At 45.5% G+C, this 19,302-nt stretch overlaps 1 protein-coding gene across 1 annotated transcript in view; it reads right to left on the bottom strand.

Moving 5' to 3' along the window:
• Positions 1–1,942: 1,942 nt before the first annotated feature.
• Positions 1,943–19,302, bottom strand: part of GPD1L (glycerol-3-phosphate dehydrogenase 1-like) — a 57,881-nt gene continuing 40,521 nt past the window's right edge. The window contains exons 5-7 of the mRNA XM_011961624.1: positions 11,154–11,387; positions 10,589–10,695; positions 1,943–4,826 (exon numbers count right to left, since the gene is read on the bottom strand). Coding sequence (XP_011817014.1) covers positions 4,730–4,826; positions 10,589–10,695; positions 11,154–11,387 — 438 coding nt within the window. The 3' untranslated portion in view covers positions 1,943–4,729. The remainder of the gene's footprint in view (positions 4,827–10,588; positions 10,696–11,153; positions 11,388–19,302) is intronic.

The raw sequence follows: 19,302 nt of genomic DNA, 5'->3' as shown, positions 1-19,302 counted from the left end.
AACCCCATCTGCCTATTTTTACAATTCAAATGATTATATTCATTCCTAAATGTTTGAATAGGTTCTTTTTCAAATCTGCCTGGCTGGGATTCTTTTATCCTCCCATATAATTTATGTTTTAATCCTTCTTTTATGCCTTTATTTTAAAAAGTACCTTTCAAAGCATCTGGCCAGGCTCATGCTTGTAGTCCCAGGACTTTGGGAGGCCAAGACGGGAGGATTGCTTGAGGCCAGGAGTTTGAGACCAGCCTGGGCAACATAGCAAGACCCTATCTTTACTTAAAAAAACAAAAAAAGGCTGGGTGTGGTACCATGCCCCTGGAGTCTTAGCTACTTGGGAGGCTGAGGCAGGAAGATTGCTTGGTCCCAGGAGTTGGAGGCTGCAGTGAGCTATGATCACACTACTGCAGTCCAGCCTGGGCGACATAGTAAGACCCCATCTCTATAAAGGATTTCAGATGATTTTTAAAAAGCATCATGTGTGGAGAAATAGGAACACTTTTACACTGTTGGTGGGATTGTAAACTAGTTCAACCATTATGGAAAACAGTATGGCGATTCCTCAAGGATCTAGAACTAGATGTACCATATGACCCAGCCATCCCACTACTGGGTATATACCCAAAGGATTATAAATTATTCTACTACAAAGACACATGCACACGTATGTTTATTGCGGCACTATTCACAATAGCAAAGACTTGGAATCAACCCAAATGTCCATCTGTGACAGACTGGATTAAGAAAATGTGGCACATATACACCATGGAATACTATGCAGCCATAAAAAAGGATGAGTTTGCGTCCTTTGTAGGGACATGGATGCAGCTGGAAACCATCATTCTTAGCAAACTATCACAAGAAGAGAAAACCAAACACCGCATGTTCTCACTCATAGGTGGGAACTGAACAATGAGATCACTTGGACTCGGGAAGGGGAACATCACACACTGGGGCTTATCATGGGGGAGGGGGGAGGGGGGAGGGATTGCATTGGGGAGTTATACCTGATATAAATGATGAATTGATGGGTGCTGACGAGTTGATGGGTACAGCACACCAACATGGCACAAGTATACATATGTAACAAACCTGCACGCTATGCACATGTACCCTAGAACTTAAAGTATAATAAAAAAAAAATAAATAAATAAATAAATAAAAAGCATCATGGTATTACTCAAATTATCTGAAATCCTAAGGTTCTCTGTTTTAAAAAATCTGTTGGTTTTCACTCATAATGAATTATTTTTCAATTATTTTATTTATCTTTTCAAGACAATGTCTCACTCTGTCTCCCAGGCTGGAGTGCAGTAGCATGATCTCTGCTCACTGCATCCTCAACCTTCCTGGGCTCAAGTGATCCTCCCACCTCAGCCCCCTGAGTAGCTGGGACCACAGGCGTGTGCCCCCACAGCACTCCAGCCTGGATGACACAGCGAGACTCTGTGGCAAACAAAACATTTTTCTCCCCATGGGGCCCAGCCTCCTTGTTTGTACCTATACCTGGCTTTTCTTAGCTCATTTTTCCCCCTGACAACATAGCCTTTGGTGGGCTCTCGTGTAGCATAAGCTTCACAACCCAATCCTTTCAACTCTGGCAATCGGTCCCCTATTTGTTTTAGGATTCTAGGAATTTCCCTTATATTTTTATGAGATCAGCACTGGTTATAGTTTCCCAGATTTTAAAGGTATATATGGAGTGGGGAAAAGGAGATTTCAAATTCACCAGAAGGTCTCCATCCTAAACTGCAATTATATACAAATATCAGTAAACAATAAAAACAGATGCATTTAAGGCCTGGGATTAGAGACGAAGCCCTTCTGTTGAACACTGTTTTTGATATTGGTAATGAAACACAGTTCAGGAAAAAAAGAAAGAGCTGACAAATAAAATGATTATCTAAATTGGTAAAAAGAAAAACAGGATCCACAGCGCAAGTTTAGGGGGCTAAATGTTTATTAAATCAAGCTTTTAAATTATATATCCACCTACAGTCTGTAAACAAATATAGTACACATATATGTAAAAGGCTAGCAGATAAGAACCAGTGGAAAAACCAGAGTTCCCTTTGCACACCGGCACCTCATCACAACACCCCTCTTGGTGTGGATGCCATGGGGCCATGTTATAGTCAAAAGTTAAATGAAAAACCACAAGTTTAGTTTGACTCCATCTCCTGGGGTGGATTTCACTCGGATAGTTGCTCCACATTATAGGAGGGTGGATCCTAGCAAGGCAACAGTGTAGTTTTTACATTCACAGATTGGCTGAAGTTGTACAAATTGAACTTCTAGTCTAGGTGTCTCCCTCCCTGTTACCACACTTTGTAAGAAATGTGAATTAAAATGAACAATGGACCACAGGTGGTTATAAAAATAGATAACTCGCAGAGTCATAAATATCTACAGTTAGTAGAGCAGAAACTTATAAAATTTACCTTTTTCCATAATGTGCAGAATATCCTAAGCATGTTCGAGAGACACAGTCGGCAGGCTTCAGAGTGGTAATTACAAGGGCATTTGTAAAGAAATAACACTCGAGCACAAACCCAGAGTAAGAGCTGAATGCAGACGAAAATATGCAAAACACGCAAGGTCCCAACTCCTCACATCTCATTATGCTACTTACTGGACACCACAATTAGCTTACAGCCCTTTACGGGTCTTTCAAAGTAACTATTTGTTACCCATGTACATACTTTAACAGAGATTTTTCATGAGACAAGCAAAGTGGGCTCGCGGTGGCGCGAACACTGCAGAAACCTGGAGTGTTTTGTGCGCTTTCGCATACTTCTGTGTATGCGGCTTTAAAACGCTCCAAAAATGTTTTGGATAGAGTCTTTAAAATTCCCATGAAAATCTATTTTATAGTCATTTCAAGGTATAGAAAAAAAGAAATCCTAAACTGGGGTTGAGGGACAGCCCCAAATCTCACAAAGTAACTGAAATTCCAGGAATATATAAATTACATTCATATGTTCCTTTAACACGTATCAAGTGCTATGTAAGGTAACTGCAATGCTATTCTGACGCCAATCTCATTTAAAACAGTACAGTAAATCCCATCCTAATTCTACAGTTAAAGCACTTATTCCAGGTAGTGTGCGTTTCAGCAAAGCTGACGTCTTGTACAACAGTGTCACCTTAAAGCTTCATCAAAGATTCACAGCAGGCCTAAACTGGAAAAGTTCAGAACCAACAATACCACAGGTAGTTATTCATCCTAATTTCTCACAGGGAGTGAAGGGTCTACTTGAGTTATCCTAAGGTCACCTAAGCCTAAGGACAGTGTTCCCTGAAAACTCTGGCAAGTTTCCTCACCAAAATCTCTCTTCAGTGTAATGTGTTTGGGACTTGCTAGGCTAGAAAAATGGGTTCCACTGATGCCTAAACACACATTCTACACCTTCAAGAGGCGCACACACGTAGTGTTTCCCAAACTCACTTGACCTTTCCAGCGAACACCTGGAATAATCACTGGATCTTGGGACACTCATTTCCTAGGGAACACGATTAGAGGAACGCCACGTTAAAGCAGATTTTCTAAAGTAGTGGTTCAAAAACTGTAGTGAGCATCAGAAGCACAGATGCCATACCCCTTCAGAGGTCCAGGGTGGGACCCGGGAACCTGCATTTCTGAGACCACTCCCCCTCCCCCGCAAGTGAAGCTGATGCTGCTGCACTGAGGACCGCCCTTGGAGTGGCACCGTGGAGAGGATGGCCTGCACAGATCCCAGCGGCAGGAAGCCCTCCTATGGCCTCAGGAAAGGCTGCACGTGGCATTTGCCAGAAGCAATTAGTCGGAGGTCAAATCAGCCCAGTGACTTCTCAGAGGGTCATGCACCTTGGCATTGTACTTGACTCCTGGCTCTGTCCCTGTCACTAGGTGACCAGGAGGAGTGACTGCATCTAACAAGAGGAGTAACAGTAGCCCCCCACACCCCCCAGTGGATCTGTGATGCTTAAGAAAAATGGTTGCAAAAAATGCACTAACTAGCCAAAAAAGCATCATACAGGTGTCTGTTTATCAGAAGAAGGTGCCAGCCACAGCAGGAAAATCCCAGATGAGTTTTCTGTCTTCTGTTACTGCTGAGCCTTGATGAAGGCACATTCTGACAACTAACGAAGAGAAAAGAGGCTAAAAATGTAGACAACTGTAGTGAGGGGAAAATACGAGTGGATTATTTAATTAAAAATACCTGATTGTTCAAAAAAACAAAGGTCAGCCCACAATCAAAATAGTTAATTATGCTGGCTTTAAGATAGTGTTTAAAAGTTAAATATGTTGATCTTTGAACACACTCACTCCTCCACTCTACCATGTTAATGCTGGTTAAAATTTAACATTAGAAGAATGAGAAAAAAAAAATCCTCCAATATGTATGAATTACACCTAAAAAATTTAGTTGAGATCATTCCAATCTTATAAGCTACCATTGTGTGGAAATTTCATAAGCAATTTTGAAAAAAGACATTTAATTTTGGCTCATGGAAACATCCACAGAATGAGGAATAAACCACCATTCACACGTTCGTATGTGTGTTTAGTTACCGCCCAGCACATCTTTGCCAATGAACTGACTCTCACAGTTCAAAAACGATCCTGTAAAAATCCATACATATCCATGATGAGACTGCAGTCAAACAAACATCATGTTGCCAAGTCCTGGTTTCCACGTGAACCCAAAAATTGATCAGAAAGGCAGAAGACGCTGCATGATTCACTTTATGTATGCTCTGGATGGCTCTGAAGACAAGACAACATCTCTTGAACGGGTCTGCTTTCGTAGCAGATCTGATACACAGCAGTAAACAATGGAAACCTAGTTGGGAAGAAATGTGAAAAGACAAGGTTAGGCCACTAGATTTACCTCAGAGAATAAGTTAGGTTTTCTGTCCTAACCGATTGCAGGTCAGTATGTGACTATGGAAAACACGGTAAGCACTTTCTACATTCCTTTATCATTTGTTCTGCAGAGAGCCTCTGGAATGTGGCTGTCAGATCCTGGTGCGACCTAGACCATCCTCTGCCTAATTAAGCTTGGAGCCCACTTTCCACAAACAAGTCACACGGTGATCCTACCAGGGCAAACTGTTGTCATTTACATAAAGAGTTGCAGCTCCGACTCTTGGTCAAATCTTGGATGAGTCTATATTCTGTCCTTATTTTAAAAGCTGTACAAATAGATTTTTAAATTGCTCTCCCTTCTCCAAAAAGAATCATCCCGAGATAACGATGAGGCAGTCTACACATCACCACAAATAATGTAGGCTGGAATGTTCCCGCGAGAATCTGAGTGAGGACCTACGAGGAGCAAAGCACTCATCTTATGTCAGAAGCTTGATTTAGCTTACCTCTACTTCCAAGATGTGAATACAGATATAAGTGGAAAGTCACTAAAGAAATAATTTCATCAGGCTTTATTTCTTTTTTTTTTTTTTTTTGCGACAAAGTCTCACTCTGTCACCCGGGCTGGAGTACAGCGGTGTGATCTTGTCTCACTGCAACCTCCACCTCCTGGGTTCAAGCGATTCTCCTGCCTCAGCCTCCTAAGAGTAGTTGGGATTACAGGTGTGTGTCACCACGCCTGGCTAATTTTTGTATTTTTAGTAGAGACGGGGTTTTACCATGTTTTTCAGGCTGGTCTCGAACTCCTGACCTCATGATCCACCCGCCTCAGCCTCCCAAAGTGCTGGGATTACAGGAGTGAGCCACCGCACCGGCCCAGGCTTTTAAATACACACACACATAGCTCAAAGTGAGGTTGGCAGAATCAATAGAGTCTTGAAAGGCAATCCTGAAAATTAGCTGGACAGAATCTTATAATGATAATTTAATTTAAGAAGAACAAATATACTAATGATCACATGTCTTTATGAGAGTCCAGCATTGTAGGGCTGTTTTTTCATTGTAGTTTTTTTAAGGTATGGAACATTTTGTTATTTTTTTGGAGTCAGGTAGACCTAATCAATCTGATTCTACAGCCTACTAACTCTCGGCAAGTTTCATAATCCTTCTAACCCTGTTTGCCCATCTGTAAAATGGGACTGGATACCCAGCCTTGCTGCAAGTATTAAATCACTTATGTGTGAAGTGTACAGTACACAACTGGCAAATAGTGGGTGTGTAGTAACGACAGCTTATTATAGCAGCCACAAGATGGACAGTGTATCCTGGACTGAGAAAGCTCCATGAGGACTGGGACCAAGTCTGTTTTTTTCACTACTGTATTCTCAGTGCCTGGCACCATGCACAGCAAGGGGCAGGTGCTCAGTGAGAATTCGTTGAATAAATTCCTGTGGATGGGATTTAAAGTCTAGAAACTTCAGCCCCTTTCTTTGTCCTTCCATGCTATGTTTCCCTGTTCCTGAAACAAGAACGATGCATATGTCCCCAGAGCAGTGTGGTAGCAGATGACTGACCATCCAAAGCCATTTCCAACCTGCTTTTCCCTTTCCCAAGGTTGGAAGAGACTACTCACCTTCCTAGCCTTTCACCTAGAATTAGCCAAGTAACCCAGTCCTAGGCAGCAAGACATAATATATCTGCTGAAGGTTTCTGGGGGAAGATTACTCTCCGCGAGAGGCACTAGAGGAAAAATCTATTACCCTAGACTACTCTTGTTCCCTTCCTGAGTGTAAAAGTGAATGTGATGTCTGGAGCTGCTGCAGCCATGTTGAGGTTCAAGGGAAAGCCAACGGGATCACTGAGATTCTCATCCAGAGCTAGAGCCACTGGGCCAACACTTTAGTAATGTTCACCTCCATATTCCCTGTTACAATCGTGTGTTGCTCTTGCAGCTGGAAGCACTCCTAACTAGCATTTCCAAAGTGCATTCTGTGGACGGGATGTTAATGAGATATGAAGTGTGTGGAAGGGAAATTTCTACAGACAAGTAACTTGTTTAATCCTTAAAATCACCCCATGAGGTAGAAAATATTGTCCCCATTCTGTATATGAGTAAATTGAACCACAGTTTTGGACTCTGAAGCCAATGTGCAACCATTAGGCTACACTACCCATCTAAATATTATTTTCTATTATATAAAATGCTAAAAGGTCAATTAGATCAGTGTGGAAGACTCTCTAAATATTAAAGTTAGAGGTGAAAGGAAGAAAAAGACAACATTTCATTTAAAAATTTGACAAACCAGAGGCCCGGGCGCGGTGGCTCAAGCCTGTAATCCCAGCACTTTGGGAGGCCGAGGCAGGAGGATCACGAGGTCAGGAGATTGAGACCATCCTGGCTAACATGGTGAAACCCCATCTCTAATAAAAATACAAAAAACTAGCCAGGCGTGGTGGCGGGCACCTGTAGTCCCAGCTACTTAGGAGGCTGAGACAGGAGAATGGTGTGAACCCAGGAGGCAGAGGTTGCAGTGAGCCAAGATCACACCACTGCACTCCAGCCTGGGCAACAGAGCAAGAATTTGTTTCAAAAAAAAAAAAAAATTGACAAACCAGTCAGCTATCCCACTAATCAATACGGAGGGCTTAAGATGTTTCAGACTTCAGACTAAGTGCAGGGATATACAGTATTATAAAAAAGCTATGCCAGGTGTGGCAGCTCATGCCTGTAATCCCAGCACTTTGGGAGGCCAAGGTGGGCAGATCGCTTGAGGCCAGGAGACCAGCCTGGGCAATATGGTAAAAAAAAGTCTCTATTAAAAATACAAAAATTAGCTGGGTATGGGGGCACACACCTGTAATCCCAGCTACTAGGGAAGCTGAGGCAAGAGAATCACTTAAACACGGGAGGCGGAGATTGCAGTGCTGAGATTGCATCACTGCACTCCAGCCTGGGTGACAGAGTGAGACCCAGGAGCTTACAGCATGCACCTCAGAGAACACGTTGTGTATGGGCTGAATTATGCCCTCCTCCCAATTCATGTGCTTCGGTCCTAACCCCTAGTACTTCAGAATGTGACAGGGCCTTTGAAAAGGTAATTAAGGTAAAATGAGAGTCTGAGAAGGAGGCAAAGAAAAGTTCTATTCAAGAAAAGAAGGTACCATAGGGAGTAAGAGGATATACTGCACAGGAAGTTACGTTGGTGCTAGATTGAGGGGGGCTACCTCTGCCTAAGGACCATGTGCTTCACTCCTTAAGGGCAGGAGGCCTCTGAATGTGAATGCTCAAGCTAGCAGGGATCATGGCGATCATCTGGTCTTCCATCTTAATTTTGTGGATAAGAACACTGGGGCACAGGACAGCTAAATACGTGACTTGCCCAAGGCCACATGGCTAATAAGCCACAGGGCAGCCTTGAATGTTGCCCTCCTGCTATTTTTTCTATAGCAATGGAGAAGAGAAGGGAGGGGAGAAGGAAACAGAGGAAGACCGGAGAAGTGGTGGTCAGAATGAAAAAGAAAAAAGGAGTCAAAGTAAGAGGTGGTGCAAAGGGAGAACAATAGGCCTCTGCCTTTGGGAGGCAGGTGGTACAAAAAAAACGGGAAGGAGTCCCAGGGGATTTTACACTCCAGCCCAGGAGAAGGGTGCTGCCACCTTCAATCCAGCAGCGATGTCATTAAGCACAGGTGCAGCCTGTTCAATTTCTAATCAGAAGAAATAAAATGGGACATGACCAAGGAGAGCTGCCTGCTCAGAGCAGAGATTTACCTGCTTGATTACACCTGCTTTGGAAATAGGCAGCTCCTGGCCCCAGAATCGCTGTTCTAGTCCATGTCGCCCTGGAGCTAACAGACTAGTGCCCAGCCAACCTGTCCATCCAGAGAGTCCTCTCAAGGCAGCCCTTGCTAGCACACAGATGCCACTTGAAAATTCGGATTGGGAGAGTCGCACCAGACAGACAGGTTTTTATTTATTTATTTTTTTTTTGGGACTTAAAAAAATTTCTTGATAAATGCTCAGTGGTCATTCAAGTAGTCCAACCACACACAAACATACCACTGTCTGCTGCTAAGTAGGTAAGGAAAACCATGCGCGTCAGAGGCATTTGCCTTTTAGTCACAATTTAAAGATAGCTCTCCTCCTTTGGCAGCCTGTTTGTGAACTTCCATCTCTGCATGGCTGGTTTTAAAAGCTATTTCAGAAAAATAAAGTGCAAATTAAAGGGGGAAGACAAACGCTCCATCCACCCTCATTTTTAACTTTCAGTATGGAACTCCATGGCTGATTAATTTGTTCTGGGTAAAAGAAGGAAGGGTGCTGGGTGCAGGGGGAGGTGAAGATGCGTGACTGGGACCAGCAGACACCTGAACTGATGGAACTAGGATGAAGGAGCTGCAACCAGAGATGACAGCAACGACATCCACAACCCTCCTCCCAGCTTGGAGAGAAGCTCATGCTCTGAATTAGCCACAATCAGCATGTCAGTCCAGCTGCCCAGCTCCCTCCAGTCCTAGGCAACCAGACTTCCCCTCCCCCAGAGGGTGTTTCGGGAGAGTTAAGGATACATACAATATGCTACATAAGCATTTATGTGGTGGTATAGTTGGCATCATGATTATGGTCCCCCACAATCATGCTCAGTAAATCGGCAAGAGAAAGTGCTGTTGGAGCAGGTAGTGCTGGGGAGTGGCCTCGGGAGAGGCTAAGAAGCTTTTGTGGTGCTACAGGGCTCACTCTCTCAATCAGGTGGCAAATAAACTGACTCCAGCCCACCTTTAACACAAAACTGGCCTGGAAGGGCAATGGAGGATGGATGCACCCACCCATCTATCTATCCGTTCACCCCTCCCACCCATCCACTCACCCATCTACCCCTGCACCCATCCATCATCCATCCCTCCATCCATCCATCTATCTCATCCCATCCCACCCATCATCCATCCATTCACCCGTCCCACCCATCCACCCACCCATCCACCCATGCATCCATCCATCATCCACCCATCCATCCATCTCATCCCAGCCACCCACCCACCCATCATCCATCCATTTACCCATCCACTCACCCATCTACCCATGCACCCACCCATCATCCATCCCTTCACTCATCCCACCCATCCACTCACCCATCTACCCATGCACCCATCCATCATCCATCCCTCCATCCATCTATCCATCTCATCCCATCCCCTCCCACCCGCCCATCCACACATCATCCATCCCTTCATCCCATCCTATTCCATCCCATCCTATGCCCCATCTACCCACCCAATGAAGAGACTAGAAGGCTGTGCACCAAACCTTAACAGAGCTCCCTTCTGATGGTATAATGTTGGGCTAACCTGTCCTTCCTTCTTTTCTGACTTGACATTTTAATAACCTGACCATACTTTTTTATAAAACAAAAAATCATTTTTACAAATTTTAAAACTTATATAGCTTTTACCAAACACCCTGCAAGGCAAACTAGAATCTTAAACTTCATATTTTATAACATGACTTATAGAATTGAGCTCCTTTCATTGAAGTTGAGCCTGGTTTCGTGTAAACACATGTTTTGCAGGTAGGTAGATGCTTCTCATCACAGATGTTTACATCACACAAAGCACTGAACTAATCCAGATGAGTTCTAAGGGCACTTGTCAAATAGTCTAGCTCATCTCCATGGGGCTGGAAGTCCTGCAAAAAAGAACGATGGACATTTATCTGGTCTCATAGGCGACTGAGAGACTTACTTGTCCACTAGTCCCTTCTGTTTGAGGATGCGGTACACTTCAGCAGAAGTCTGAGGTCCTTGGAGCTTTTGCCCATTCAGCATCTCCTTCTCCAACTCTTCAATGGTCTTAAAAATAAAGGATAAAAAAAAAAAAAAAAAAAACTATGGTAAAGACTGAAGAATCATTTATTTGTTTAATTTTTAAGTTTTGTTTTGTTTTGTTTTGTAGACATGGGGTCTTGCTATGTTGTGCAGGCTGGCCTCAAACTTGTGGCCTAAAGCAATCCTCCCACCTTGGCCTCCCAAAGTGGTGGGATTATAGGCATGAGCCACCATGCCTGGCCTAGCATCATTTATTTCAAGAGCAGAGTGGAGAGAAGAGTTTCAATCCCCTGCTGGAGGCCAAGGAAAGATAAAGACACAAAGATAAAGAACAGAAGAGTCAAGTGAAAAAGCAGCCAGGCAAAGAGAACAATCCCAGCAAACAGATGCTGGCATGAAATCTCCACTGGGCTGCAGCTCACCCCAAGCCAGGAGTCTCAAGTGAGGAAGGAGGGGTTGCGGGAGGGCAGGTGAGGGGCTACCTTCCCAGTTCTGGCGAAGGCCTCGGCCACCCTGCGGTTCCGCCCTCCGTAGCAGGTGGTGATCAGGTCGGCCACCCCGCAGCTCTCTAGGAAGGTGGCTGTGGACACCTGGCCCTTGCAGAAGATCCTGGCAAAAGCAATCATTTCCATGAGTCCCAGGCGGATGACGGCAGCTTTGGTGTTGTCTCCACAGCGGAGGCCATCACAGAACCCAGCTCCCACAGCTACAATGTTCTGCAAAGGAGATGACAAAGCCCAGATGCCGTTACAGCACCCACTGTGGGTATGGATCCAGAGGTGGTGGGGGATGCTGAGGCAGGGACAGACCAGATGGGATTGGCTCTCAGGGACATTGGCTCCATCCTCCTCAAAATGCTCAGTGCCGGGTTCTGCTCTTGTACACCTGGGTGAAAGAGACGACGAAAGGAGAGACAAGGCTTCCCTATTTCCCTTTCTAGGGCAAAGAACCCATATTTAGGGTCAGCAGGGGTCAGCAGTTGAAGAGCATTGGCCAGAAAATCAGAACGGCTGATAGTAGTCTTTGGTTAAATGATATTTGGACAAACTACTTTACTTTTTGTTTTGTTTTAAACGGAGTGCTTTATGCAACCACAACATTCATACAGAAAAGTACACAGATGCTAAGTGCACAGATTGAAGGATTTCCACAAACTGAACACACCCCCACAGGCAGCACACTGATAACGGAAAAAAGCACAGCCCCTCCACCAGCAAGGGTAACCACTCTCCTAACTTCTCACAGCATAGCTGTGTTTTACCTGCCTTTCAACGTTTTGTGAATGGAGTCATATAATATGTAATCTTTTATCTGTAGCTTCTTTGTCTTAACTCAACATCATGTTTGTGAGATGCATCCGCATTTTTACATAGAGCACATTTATTTTAATTGCTGCATAGTACTCCATTTTGTGAATATGCTGCAATTTATTTAATTGTCTGCTGTCAGCTGGCACTGGGGTAGTTTCCAGTTTGGGGCCACGACAAACAGTGCTGCCACAGACACCCTGGCACGTGCCCTCCGGTGACTACGTGCAGGCAATCCTGTCGGGTATGACCTAGGAGTTGAAACACTGGGTCATGAGGCCTGTATTTGTGCAGCTCAAATCCCAGCCTTTTGTTTCATTTAATAGTCCCCAAATGAGTATTTATGGATCGCTCACTCTTTGCATGGCCTCTGCTAGACACAAGGCAAATGAGACACAGAGCCTGCCTTTTCAGAAGCTGATAATCTGGTATGGGGACTGGCAATCTAGGCCAACCGCCTGTTTTGTAAATAATGTTTTATGGGAACCCAGCCATACCCATTCATTTACACATCATCTATGGTTCCAGATTTGAGTAGTTGCAACAGAGACCGTATGGTCCACAAAGCCTCTTCTATCTGGCCCTGACGGAAAATGTTTCCCAACCCTGATCTTACAGGAGAAATAACCGTACAAATAACTGTGTACAAATAACTGGAAGGCTCAGCAGAAAGTGATATTCCAAAAAAGGTATGAGAATCTGAAATTCCGTTTCAACAGGTATGCACCGAGCATGCACTGTGCGGGGAGCACCTCGCTCAGCCCTGGAGGCACACAGTGATTGCAGGGGCTGGGCCGGGGGGTGCCAGGGGGAATGCAGGGGCTGCAGATGCCCCCAGGGGAGAGCTGCAAAGATCAGACAGAGTTAGACTCAGAGCTTGTCCTCAAGGAGCTGACAGTCTGACTGAGAAAAGAGACACAACAAAGCACATCAAAAGGCAGAGGGGAGAGAGCGTGCTGATAAGTGGCAGGAGCCTCAGGTTTCTGTTCAAAGCAGGGAAGGCCAAATGGAGGAGGTGGCATCGGAGCTGGGCTTCAAATAATAAGGAAAAGTCAGATCAGCACCTATGACAAGTAACACCTGCATAGCTGCACAGGTGGCAACTCAGTGGGCATTTCAGTTGAGCCCCTGGGTTCCTGGCCCCTTCCACTTTTCCAGCTTCTTCACCAAGAACACTCAGCAAAAAAAAAAAAAAAAAATCCAACTATCTAACCACACTAGCAATTCCAGTAATACCTGGTGACTATACAGAGAGCCCTGGGAGATTTTAAAACATGAAGCTAGTTTGGGAAATGAGTTAAAATAAGTGTATTTTTAACGAAACCAAGTTTTATAGTGAAAGAATAACTTCTTAAAACATCAGGCCTATAAAATGTGAGGGATGAGGTGAAAAAACAGAATGAGCTGGGGAATAAAAACATCTTCTCTAGTACACAGGCAGTTTTTGATAAAACACATCAAGCATAGCATTGATGCGGCCGGGCTCACCATGACAAACAGACTTGGTCATTTAGATACAGCTATTGCTCGCCAGGAGACTGAGGCACAAAGCTACTTCACATGACAACAACATCCAATTGGGCCTCCTGAAGTTTCCATCTACTCCCCACAGACCCACAGAACAGAGCCCTCTCTTGCCCTCTCCCAGGGGGTGACGTGGAATGAAGAGGGCTAGAGAATAAAGGATGGGGACAGGAAGACCCCCCAGTGTCTTCTCTTCCTTAGCAATAATGTGAGAGCTTACTGGGGTTGCCACTTATGCCTCTCACTGCAGTCAACACAGAAAGAAAAAAGTAGAAAAATTCTCTAAAAATGATGCAGGCAGAGCTGATGAGGAATTGGTCCCAGGAACTGACAGCCTGACCAAGTGCATATGTCTTCGTAAGGTACCAACTTGCTTGAACCTGCAAAAGCTTCTCAGCCTCTTCCTACCACACAGGCTATGCGAACTGTAGGTTTCATCAGTTCTCAGACAGCAATCATCTCAAACTTCCACGTGCAGGGACGATGGAAGGGGGCAATTCCTGGTTTACACACTCTCAGCAACAGGCAGCATCAGGGAAGAGGCAAGGCAGAGGCTGTGTGAAAGGAGCCTGGAGAGACGCTGGGGGTCAGGTGGGATCCGGTTCTGCAGCTCCGCTTCTAGAAGGAGTGAGCTGCCGAGTCAGGATGGGACACCCAGACCTTTTAGGATGAGTCCTATGCAGAGGCTAAGAGCAGGAACCATAAGAACACCTGGGGCTGGGCCCACCTAGGTCTGGACGCCGTTCCCAGCATAGCAGCCAGCTAAGGAGGCTACAAGGAGACAGAAGCGGTACGCAGCACTGACATCCAGAGAGCCTCTACACGGCCGCAGTGTGACCTAGGGCCAACCACTCCACCTCTCAGGCCATCTTCACCGCAGATGTAAAATTCAGGGCTTGGACAAGATTTTTCAAGGCCCTTCTGGTGCTGACATTCTTTCAGGGAAGTTGGTGCAATTGTAGCCTGCACTGGGGCTGCAACCAGTACTGGGGCAACAGGTGGACACCTGGGGCCATGCAGGTGGGCTGACTGCCAAAGCCCAGAGGCCAGCCCTTGGGTGAGCTGGCCAAGTGGTTTTATTGAAGTTGCCATGCAATGTGGCGAGGCTTAGGCTGTTGGCCAACTCATCAGATTCCTGAAATTGCTCTCGGATGCCCCCTGGACTGTGTCCCTACGTCCCCCTCCATCACAACGTGAACCATTCTGAAACTGTTATATGAAAAACCAACCCCAGGAAATGTCTATGGGCTGAATGGGAGAGAACATGGACTTCTGTTCAACAAGGGGCTCCTGTCAACAGAGGAGGGGAGGCACTTATTTATTACGTGCCTTTAGTGAGCCCAGGCTAGTTACACACTGCCTCATCATCATTCCCACAACTCTGAAGCATGCACCTGTCCTCCTATTTCCCAACCGGCACACTGAGGCTCAGAGAGGTTTAGTGGCTTGCCAAGAACACCTCACTGGTAAGAGATGGAGTCTGGATGTGCTCCTGGTGTCTGGCTCTGCAGCCCGCTCTGTCCCCTGTGCCTTGCTGCTCCAGTGTGGGAAATCTGCCCTTCCCCTACCCTTGGTCAAAAAGACCTGCCTGACTCTTTGCAATTCGGTGTCAAAGGAGAGTGCCTCCTGGCCTACACCAAGGCTTGGGAGGTAAAAAGGGTAGCTTAGGTTGGGCGTAATTCCAGCACTTTGGGAGGCTGGGGCAGGTGGATTGCTTGAGCTCAGGAGTTTGAGACCAGGCTGGGCAACATAGTGAAACCCTGTTTCTACCAAAAATACAAAAAGTTAGCCAGGTGTGGTGGCATGCACCTTTTGTCCCAGCTACTTGGGAGGCTGAGGTGGAAGGATCACTTGAGCCAGGGAGGCGGAGGTTGCAGTGAGCTGAGATCATGCCACTGCACTCCAGCCTGGGTGACAGAGTGAGCCTGTCTCAAAAAAAAAAAAAGCTTAGGAGAAGAAAAGGTAATAAAAAATAGCAACAGCTAATCTTATTGAACTGTTCTAAGAGCTTCATATATTATTACCTCATTTGAACCTCACAACACTGTGACAGGGCAGGTCCTATTATCATGGTAACATGACAGGACACTGAGGCACACAGAGTAAGGAGCTTGCCGAGGAGATTATGCCACACTGTGCTGCTCTAGGACCAGTGAGTGAAAGGCACAGAGAGGCCACTGCAGAGTCCAGATGAGAACTTTCTGACAGGAAGAGCTGACCCCACCCAACAGGAAAGATTTAGCAGGCGCTCTCTGCAACTGGAACCATCCAAGCAGGACTGTAGGGACAGGCCCCGAGCTCCAAAGCAGTGCTTCCGTGTTGCTGTACTCAGAAAAGCCAGATGAGGGTGCCTGGGAGCTCCCTCACAGCTCCTCTGCGGCCCCTTCACTGCAGGGCATGGGAGTCTAGACCACCCCAAAGCTTCTACTAGAAGCTTTTACTAGGCATCTAACCTCCTAACCAGGGGAGATCAGGAGACCCAGTGCAGGGTAAATAAACGCCTCTCTTCTTAAGAGGACCCTGGGCTGCAACCCAGTTTAGTTGCCTTATGACAGATCTTGAAATCCTCGTTCTCTCCCTCCACCACTTATCACTGTCAAAAGAAAAATAAACATACTGAGCCAGTCAGAGCGTGTTGGAATAGCATCCGAGCGTGTTGGAATAGCATCTATCTGAGAATAGATCTCAGATGTCCTCTGAGATCACTCAGATGTGAAAGTTATCATTATCCACTGTGCATTTAAATCTGTTTTCAACTCTTTTGGAGCTAAAAATACCATAATTTTCAGAAGACAGACGTGTGTAGCCCTTCCCCATCTCCTGGGTGATGGCAATACTCAGAGGCAATCATCCACTCCCGAGTGCACTCCTTCCAGTTCTGAACAGGGGTGGGTCGGATGGGGCTCAATTCCTCTCCCACTTCCACCTTCCCATAAAAAGAATATACAACAGGAGAACCAGCCCATGCTACCTGCAGGTTACACAAACATTTTCACCACCCAGCAAGAACTGCCTCCCTGAAACCCAAGTCAGTACTCACTGTTTTCTCTCAGTCCAACAATCCATCTGACTCTTGAGGCTAGTTGCTAAGAGGAGACTGTCTGCAGGGTTTGGGATTACTAAAGGCAAGGTGCCACGTGTTGCTTGCTGCTGGCCCCTGTCTAAGGCAGCCTGGCTGAGATGTCAAGGAAGGCTGAGGCAGGTCCACACCTGGCCCACCAAGCTGGTCATACCAATATGAAGCTGCCTTAGCTGGAGCAGCGTTGTCCAACAGAAGTTTCTGCAATGATAGAAATGTTTTATATTTGCTCTATCGAATACAGTAGCCATTAGCCACACGTGGCCACTAAGTCTTTAAAATGTAGCTACTGTGACTCCGAAATGGAATTTTTAGTTTTTAAGAATTTTAATTAACTTGAATGTAAATGTAAATAGTACATATGCTTAGCGGCTAGCATGTCGGACTATGTAGGCCTTGCTCTCACTCACATAAAGGTGCTCTTGGGTGAGCAGTGGCCCTGACTACAGATGAGACCCAAAGCTGGGCATCCTGGCATGGTTTATCACAGCCAAGCCCTGGAGCAAACGTACATGCCCAGCAATTAGAACTGCAGAACAACCCCACAAAGGAACACCACCAGCCTGTACCATGGGCTGCTGCTTTATCCCCAGTCTATTCTTTCCTTCTACAATAATAGTCTCTTATTTTAATGCCAGTGTATGGCTATCCAGAAAAAAGATCCCCAAAATGATTTTCCAGCCTCCCTTGCAGCTAGTTATGGTCTTATCTAGTGTACCCACTGAGATGAAGCCAAGTGACAAGGTTGATTTTCCAGAACCTTCCTTGAAAGATAGCTGCCACGTGCCCTTTGTCCTTTTTTTTTTTTCTTTCTTCTTTTTTTTAACCTTGCTGCCTGGAAGCAAGGTTAATGTGACATTGATGCTCTGGTCACCTTCACAGACCATGAAGACAAGGGCCAGACCCTATGCTACGCTATGCCATTCAGTGTTTGTCCTCTCCAAAACCCATGTTGAAATTTGGTGGCCACTGTGGCAGCGTTGGGAGGTGGGGTCTAACAGGAAGTGTTTTGGTCATGCGTGTTCTGCCTTTGTGAATGGACTGAGGCTTTTCCTTAGAAAAAAGACTCTGGGAGTGCCTCCCTGTTTGCCTCTTCCACTCCTCTGCTGCATGAGGGTCAGCACTCCTCCCCTCCAGAAGCATTCAAGGTGCCACTTGGAACAGACCGTGCCCTCATGAGACACCAGAACCGCTGGTGCCCGATACTGGATTTCCCGGCCTCCAGAACCATTAGGAGCCAACACGTTTCTGTTCATTATAAATCACCCAGTCTCAGGTGTTCTGTTAGAGCAGCACAAATTGGGCTAAGGCACCCAAGTGAGCTGGAAGAAGCCTGGGTCCCTGTGAATTCTGTAGAATAGAATGGTCATATATACTCTGGATTTTACATGAGAAAGAAAGTTCTACCTTGTTCAGCGAGTACAGTTTGAGCATTCTAATCTGAAAATCCAAAATCCAAAATGCTCCAAAATCTGAAACTTCTGGAGCACCAACATGATGCCCAAAGGAAATAGTCACTGGAGTATTTTGGATTTCCAAACAGGGATGATGAACTGGTAAGTATAATGCAAATATTCCAAAATCGAAAAAATCCAAAATCCAAAACACCTCTGGTCACAAGTGTTTTGGATAAGAGATACTCAACCTGTATTATTTTTGGTCTCTGTTAATGAAACTTAATCCTGATAAAGAATCTATTAAAAATGATAGCCTTTTGGCCAGAATCACCATCTTCCAGTAATTTACCAAAATGAGGAATACAAAAGGGAAAGAGGAGAAGTACCTGACATATGCTCTCTAGGCCTTTTAGAAAACATGAAGTTGCTCTTTTGGCCACATACATGTGAATCTATCAGAAAGGTGATATTGGCAGGGCATGGTGGCTCAGGTCTATAATCCTAGCACTTTGGGAGGGTAAGGCTGATGGATCGCTTGAGTCCAGGAGTTTGAGATCAGACTGGGCAACATGGTGAAACTCTGTCTCCACAAAAAATACAAAAATTAGCCAGGCATGGTGGTGAGCACCTACAGTCCCAGCTACTCAGGAGGCTGAGGCAGGAGGATCACTTGAGCCGAGGAGGCAGAGGTTGCAGTGAGCTGAGATTACGCCACTGCACTCCAGCCTGGGCAACAGATTGAGACCCTGTCTCAAAAAAATAAAAAATAAATACATAAGCTAAAAAAACTTGTTTTAAAAAGATGGTATCGTAGACATCAAGGGTATGGGCACTGTTCAAAAAGGAATGTCCCACAAGTATCACCATGGCTAAACTGGAAGAGTCTACAGTGTTCCCCGGCACGCTGCTGGCACTGTTGTAAACAAGTTAAGGGCAAGATTCTTGCCAAGAGAATTAATGGGGGTATGGAGCATATTATGCTAAGCGCTGAGATAGTTTCCTGAAACACACGAAGGAAAATGATCAGAAAAAGAAGGAAGCCAAAGAGAAAGGTATCTAGATTAGACTGAAGTACCAGCCTGCTCCACCCAGGGAAGCACACTTTGTTGGAACCAATGGGAAGGAGCCTGAGCTGCTGAGACTGATTCCCTATGAATTCATGCATAATAGGTGTGAAAAATAGGCTGGGTGTGGTGGCTCAAGCATGCAACCCCAGTACTTTGGGAAGCTCAGGCAGATGAATCACTTGAGGTCAGGAGTTCGAGTAGCTGAGACTATAGGCACGTGCCACCATGCCCGACTAATTTTGTTTATTTTTTGTAGA

This window comes from Colobus angolensis, unplaced genomic scaffold, assembly GCF_000951035.1.
Source record: "Colobus angolensis palliatus isolate OR3802 unplaced genomic scaffold, Cang.pa_1.0 Scaffold56, whole genome shotgun sequence".
Taxonomy (NCBI): domain Eukaryota; kingdom Metazoa; phylum Chordata; class Mammalia; order Primates; family Cercopithecidae; genus Colobus; species Colobus angolensis.
This window is presented reverse-complemented; position numbering and strand designations above follow the sequence as displayed.